General features: G+C 46.9%; 1 protein-coding gene across 1 annotated transcript; it reads left to right on the top strand.

The window, feature by feature from the left end:
* The first annotated feature begins 2,458 nt into the window (after window positions 1-2,458).
* LOC112893224 (putative disease resistance RPP13-like protein 1) lies at window positions 2,459-7,385 on the top strand. The gene is made up of 2 exons (XM_025960430.1): window positions 2,459-2,586; window positions 2,748-7,385. Exon 2 carries the CDS (start codon window positions 3,267-3,269, stop codon window positions 7,125-7,127), a length of 3,861 nt encoding a protein of 1,286 aa, XP_025816215.1. The 5' UTR covers window positions 2,459-2,586; window positions 2,748-3,266; the 3' UTR covers window positions 7,128-7,385.
* Window positions 7,386-7,503: the final 118 nt, after the last annotated feature.

Here is a 7,503-nt window from a genome sequence, read left to right as displayed (position 1 = left end):
TTATACCTTGGGTTGTACCTTGCAGTTTGCAACATGAATATGATAGCTTTGTAAGCTATGTGGCAGTTCACCTATACGATCGTTGTTGGATGTGATAGAACCACATGGAATTGTTCCATATAAATTTTGAGACTCGTCATATGGGAATATGAAGCAGATAGCTTATCAGTTTACTTTGAATCTATAGGACTAGTGTATGTCTTTAGATGTCACTGCTGTGCCTTTTGGGTGCACTGGATTCTTGAGCAGAAACAATTGGTACTTTGGCATCAATTATTGAAGTAAAAAAAACGGTGTTACTAATTTTGGGTTTGTTAAAGCACCTTTTTTTTTAATCCTGCACTGCTAGAAAGGTTCAGACACAACTGCAAGCCGTGACTGCCTGCACATCTGAGTTTTCTGTTTCGGCGCTGCCTGCGACCGGACGTCTGATCCATCAGACCAGCGCCCGGACGTCCGATCCATCTGACACTGTTGCAACGTCAAACAAAACATCTGAAATATAAAAGAAATTTAAGATTGCAACATTAAAAAATACGAAAAGAATAGTTCAATGTAAATTTCATATTCTGAGAAAAAAGAATTCCCACTGCAACATCAATCGTATGTTTCATGCAACATTTCCAAATAAAAATCATCATACGATAGGTTGGGATTGAGCACAATGAAATATTAAAATACAAATACCGCAACATCAAATATTAACAGATGAAACACCAAAAATTAACTATTACGACATTCGCACGTATCTACAGCACTTGCAGCATCCAAAAATCTCTATTGCACCACTATTAGGTATCCATTGCAACATCCCAATATCTCTACTGCAACATTATAAGTTGGAACATCACCACTCGTGCAACATCATAAGATACCAGCATCGCCACTTGGTGCTCCCATGCCACATCCTTCGCTCCTCCTCAACAACCTCCTAAAGCTGCTCACCATGGCTGCCGCCCGGAGCTCATCCGGCGGTCAGCGTGGCTCGCCCTTAGCGGGGAGCGGCGACCGGGGTGGGGGAATGCGCGGGGGAGCGGCGGCCCGACCCTCCACCGCGTGCGCCCCACCTACTGCCTCGCCGCCCGAAGCTCCTTCGGCGCGGTGGCGCGCAGCAGGACTAGGGGGTGGGAGGGGGGGGGGAGAGTGGGGCGCTCAGGGAGGAGGGGGCGACCGGCTGGACGGCTCAGGGCGGAGGCAGCCTAGCTCGAGGCCGACAGGACCCGGCACGCTGCGGCCGCGAGCGCTCCCGCGCGCCACGGCTGGCTAGGCCAGGCCCCGTGCGTCGTCTCTGCCCTCCTGCTCCTCCTAGTCGCCGTCGCAGGCAGAAGGGAGGTCCAACGCCCGTACACCCTTGCGCCACGCGTCCAGCCGGTGAGGTCGCCACCACCACCACCACCAGAGCGCCCACGTGGAGCGGATGCATGCAGACAGAGGGAGGGAGGCGGAGCGGAGGAGGAGGGGGGTGGTGCTCAGGGAGGAGGGGTGTTTGACGGCGCAACGGATGAGATAGGGAGGAGATGTCTTTCTGGAACGAGCGAGCCGTCCGATTTTTTTATCTGCTCGGACACGTATGTTTTAGCACTACAGTTTCTATTTTGGAGCTATGGCCAGGACACACTAACCCTGGCCAGCCCCCAATCATTCCCTTTAGAATTCATCACCGATATTTTGGGTCACAACATTAAGATTGAAAGGGTGATCGTGATACCAGTGCTGGTGCCGAAAAAAAAGAGAGGAATAAAGGTAATTTTACATGCCCTCTCATTGACTTCACCGATGTACTCGTTGATGTACTATTGGTGTTTTGCTCTTTCCACGCGATCATTGGTGCTTTAGTTTGATATGGGCAATGTGCTAACATCAGTTTCTACCATGGTCAGAGATAGTTCTGGACTCCTGCGTTATGCTGATGAAACACCGAAACTTCGGTTAACGTAAATTGGACTGGTCTCGTCGACTCGTGCGGAGCCCACAACTCTACCAAGCGAACAATCATTTGGTTTCCGCTGAGTGTACCTTTGGTCTAAAACAATAATTGCCATCACCAATCACTGAGCTATCAACGATGGTCAAGTCTTCAGCTCGGTTGGCTCCGCCAAGCTGCCAAACATAAAGCACAGCCACTCATTTCTCGGCTCCCAAAACGAAACAAGAGATTGGTGACGTGACTCGAGATATTTTGGTGCTTCACCGGGTCGTTTAGATTGCAAATTTTTCAACATCGGATACTGTAGCGCTTTCATTTATATTTGATAAATTTTATCTAATTATGGACTAACTAGGCTAAAAAGATTCGTCTCGTGATGTACAATTAAACTGTGTAATTAGTTATTTTTTTATATACATTTACTGCTCTATGCATGTGTCCTAAAATTAATGTGATGGAGAGAGTGTAAAAAGTTAGAATTTGGAGGGGAACTAAACAAAGGCCCAACTCTTTGTGGGGAGCCGCCGCGCTGGTCAGATGCTCTGATCCGTAGCTGACTGGCTGCTTCTTGTCCTGTGTTTCGTTTCCTCTTGCAGTACAGCGCTTGCTGCGCAGGCTCCGGACCTCTGCTTCCGGCGCCCTTCAGTTTTTCCATCCGTGTAAGCTCTCAACTATTCCTTCTGCCTATTAACTCGTTAGCTATTTCAAGCTCTTCATTTTGTGCATCCATTCACACATGGGAAAGGAATGATAATTTGCCTGTAGGTTATGTTTCTCGGCTGCAATTCGCTAATTAATCTCGGCTTCCTGACTGTGGCAGGTTTCTCTCCGACAAGATTTGTGCCTTCGCCAGTAATTCCCCCCAGCATAGCATAAGCACTTCCATCAATTGCTCGTCTCTTCCTCACAGATCCATCAATTGCTCGTCTCTTCCTCACAGATCCATCAATCCTTCAGTTTTTCAAGCATAAGCACTTCCATCAATTGCTCGTCTCTTCCTCACAGATCCTTCCATACTCCAAAAATCAGAAAAAAAAAATGAAACAGACTTTTCCTCATTATTTGCCTGTTAATCCATTTCTTGCCTCTACTCTTCCATTTACCTTACACCATCTCTTCCTTCTTTTGTTTTAATCCCTAAGAAAAAGGAAAAGCTAGAGAACATGTCTTTTTTGCTTGTTTCCCATCGTTTCCCTGTTTAGATCCCTGCAAATATCCCAATTCCCAATACCTCCTGCTATTTCAACTCATTTTGTTCTCTTCCTTCTCATCTGGAAACGCTTTCGCCCAAGATCTCTTCACCTGCAAAAGCCGTGGAGACAAGCACTAGTGCAGTTCCATGGCGGACGTGGCACTGGCCGGCTTGCGGTGGGCGGCTTCGCCTATTATCAACAAGCTCCTCGCTGACGCTTCGACCTACCTGGGCGTGGACATGGCACGGGAGCTCCAAGAACTGGAGACCACTGTCCTGCCACACTTCGACCTGGTGATCGAAGCCGCCGAGAAGAGCCCCCACAAGGATAAGCTGAAGGCATGGCTCCAGCGGCTCAAAGATGCCTTCTACGATGCCGAGGACCTGCTGGACAAGCACGAGTACAACCTCCTCAAACGCAAGGCGAAGAGCGGGGATGATTCCTCGGTGGGAGATGATGATGCCTCGTCCATTAAATCAACAATTCTGAAGCCTTTTCGTGCTACAGCAAGCAGGGCGCGTAACCTGCTCCCTGAAAACAGAAGGCTAATTCGCAAGCTGAATGAGCTGAAGGATATCCTGCTGAAAGCCAAGGACTTCCGTGAGCTTCTTGGTTTACCAGCAGGTAATACTTGTGCAGCTGGCCCAGTTGTAGCAACAGCAGTTGTTCCTCCGACCACATCACTGCAGCCTCGTAAAGTGTTTGGCCGCGACATGGATCGCGATCGTATAATTGATCTTCTTACCAAGAGGACTGCAGCCGGGGCTAGCTCAACAAACTACTCAGGTGTGGCTATCGTTGGACATGGAGGTGCTGGAAAATCCACCTTGGCACAGTATGCCTACAATGATGGCAGGGTAAAGGATCACTTTGATGCCAGGATGTGGGTTTGCATCTCACGCAAGCTTGATGTTCATCGTCACACACGGGAGTTGATCGAGTCTGCAACTAATGGGGAATGCCCACGTGTAGAGAACATCGATACCCTCCAGTGCAAACTCAGGGACACACTGCAAAAGTCAGAGAGATTCCTGCTCGTCTTGGATGATGTCTGGTTTGAAGGATCCAGCAATGAGAGGGAATGGGACCAACTGCTAGAACCTCTGGTTTCTCAGAAGGAGGGAAGCAAAGTTTTGGTAACTTCTCGACGGGATACATTTCCAGCCGCTCTTCACTGCGAAAAAGTGGTTCGTTTGGAAGAACTGAAAAATGCTGAGTTCTTGGCACTCTTCAAACACCATGCTTTCTGTGGAGCGGAAATTGGAGATCAACAGTTGAAAGTGCAGCTAGAAGAGATTGGAGAAAAGATAGCGAAACGTCTTGGAAAATCACCTTTGGCAGCAAAAGTTGTGGGCTCGAACTTGAGCAGAAAAAAGGATGTCTCCTCATGGAGAGACGCTTTGGGAATTGAAAACTTAAGCGAACCCAGGAGGGCTCTTTTGTGGAGTTATGAGAAATTAGATCCAGTTCTTCAAAGGTGCTTTTTATATTGCAGCTTATTTCCAAAAGGCCACAAGTACGATGTTAATGAGGTGGTACACTTATGGGTTGCAGAGGGACTAGTCGAATCATGCAACCATAATAGGAGCCTTGAAGATGTTGGACGCGATTACATCAATGAGCTGATGTCTGGATCCTTCTTTCAACCAGTTTATGTAGGGAAGGAGATAGCTACTTATGTCTATACTATGCATGATCTCCTTCATGATTTGGCAGAGTCACTCTCTAGAGAAGATAGTTTCATACTGGACGATGACATGGAAGAAATACCACTCACAGTTCGGCATCTGTCTGTTCGTGTTAAGAGTATGCTACAACATAAGCAAAGTATATGCAAGCTACGTCATCTACGTACAATAATTTGCCTTGACCCACTGGTTGATGATATAAGCGATCTTTTTCATGTGTTACTGCGGAATTTGAAGAAGTTACGTGTACTGCTTCTGCGCTTTTGCAATAGAAGCAAGTTGCCTGAATCTGTTTCCGAGTTGAAGCACCTTCGGTTTTTGGACCTCTCAGAAACCTCGATTTCCGAATTGCCTGAATCATTGTGCACTCTATTCCACTTACAGTTTATTTCTTCAGGCACCAAAGTAAAATATTTGCCTGGCCAGTTCTGCAATTTAAGAAAGCTGCGACATGTATGGTTTCCGAATGCAGTAGACGGTACGCTTCCAATACCAAACATTGGCAGGTTAACGTCGGTCCAAAGGCTTGGTACGTTTTGCGTGAAAAAGCAGAAGGGATATGAGCTGCATCAGCTCAGGAACATGAACGAGCTTCATGGCAGTTTACGTATTACAAATCTCGAAGCTGTCACGGGAAAGGAGGAAGCCTTGCGGGCAGCGCTTCATCAGAAAAAACACCTTAAAGAATTGCAGCTTGTCTGGATTGAAGAGAATGGCTCCCGAGAAGAGAACACGACACATTTGGAGATCCTGGAAGGTTTGATGCCACCGCCTCAGCTGAATGGACTCGTAATTGGAGGTTACAAATCCTCCTCGTATCCGAGCTGGTTACTTGACGGTTCCTGTTTTGAGAGTTTGAAATCTTTTGGACTTACCAAATGCGCCGTGTTAGAATGCCTACCAGTGAATACCGGGCTTTTTAGGAATTGCCGCAATCTGGGCCTTTGTAAAATTCCAAATCTGAAGATCTTACCTTGTCTCCCAGCAGGCCTTGAAAAATTAGAAATTAACCAGTGCCCACTGCTTATGTTTATCAGCAATGAAGAGTTGCAAAAGCATGGTCAGAGGGAAAACACGATCAGGGCAGACCACTTGGCATCACAACTCGCTTTGCTCTGGGAGGTGGATTCAGGATCTACCATTAGGAGAGTGCTGTCACACGAGCATTCATCTATGAAGCAGCAGATGATGGCGTTGATGGATGATGATGTATCAGAATATCTCCAAACCATCAAAAGCGCTGCAGAAGAGGGCATGTTGCCATGGATATTGACGAAAGAAAATATCATCAATGCGTGGATATGTTGCCATGAGCAAAGGATAGGACTCATCTATGGACAGCGTGTCGGGCTCCCGCTGGTTCCACCGTCAAGACTTACTAAACTTGATCTTTCTTCATGCAGTATTACGGATGGAGCTTTGGCCAGTTGCCTTGGTGGACTCACTTCACTGCGCGATTTGTCACTGGGACGGATTATGAATTTAACCGCACTCCCTTCAGAAAAGATCTTTCAACATTTGAACGCCCTTGAATCCGTGTCCATTACTGATTGCTGGTGCCTCAGATCATTAGGCGGCTTACGAGCTGCTGCCTCTGTTTCAGATCTTTATCTCAGTTCCTGCCCTTCTTTAGAGCTGGCACGTGGAGCAGAATATATGCCTTTGTCCCTTACAGAGCTCCGCATAGACCTCTGCATTCTTGCTGCTGATTCATTGAGTGCTAGCTTGCCACACCTGAGATATCTTCAAATTCATGACAGCAGGAGCTCTGCGTCCTTATCAATTGGTCATCTAACGTCCCTTGAATCACTATCAATTCGTGGTATCCAGGACCTGTGTTTCCTGGAAGGTCTGTCTTCCCTGCAACTTCTCCGGGTTTATTTGAGAGATGTCCCGAAGCTCACTGCTGAGTGCGTTTCGCAGTTTCGTGTCCAAAGGGCTCTCACTATTGGCAGCTCTGTATTGCTCAGCCATATGCTCTCGTCCGAAAGTTTTACAGTCCCGGCGGATCTCAGTCTACAATACTGGAAGGACCAATCCTTTGATTTTGAAGAATCTGCGAAGTTCTCGTCTGTCGAGGAGCTATCGTTGGATGCATGCGACATGAAATCCCTGCCAAGAAATCTGAATTGCCTGTCGAGTTTGAAGAGACTGAACATCTGGTTGTGCCCCGACATATCATCGTTACCAGATCTGCCATGCTCCCTCCAGCACATAGGGATATCCGGTTGTAAGCTCTTGATGGAGAGCTGCCGAGCACCTGATGGAGAAAGCTGGCCAAAGATTGCCCATATCCGCTGGAAGGATATACGGTTGTAACTGCTATCTCTCGTGTGCTCTTTGCAGTGGTGTACTTCTGAAGTCTTAAGCTCTATACAGTTATCGGAAAATATGTACCTTGTTGGCTTGTTCAATGATATATTCATACCGTGTATGACTAGGCAAGAGTCCCCCCTATATATATGTACCAGTGTGTCTTGCAAGGGTTAGAGATTATTCTACCCAATTATACAATCTTTCATACCTGAATTTTGAAATTTCTTTTGGATAAAAAATCTGGAGGCCTTGATCCTTTAATCTGATGAAACTTTGCGATGTATAGAGTAACGGAATGTGCTATGCCCGTTCTTGTTTTGACTTCCAACAATGTGGTTGCCTGGTTTGTGCTGTTGGGAGTAGTGAGCACTTCATGCAC

The sequence above is a fragment of the Panicum hallii genome, chromosome 5, assembly GCF_002211085.1.
Source record: "Panicum hallii strain FIL2 chromosome 5, PHallii_v3.1, whole genome shotgun sequence".
Taxonomy (NCBI): Eukaryota; Viridiplantae; Streptophyta; class Magnoliopsida; order Poales; family Poaceae; genus Panicum; species Panicum hallii.
This window is presented reverse-complemented; position numbering and strand designations above follow the sequence as displayed.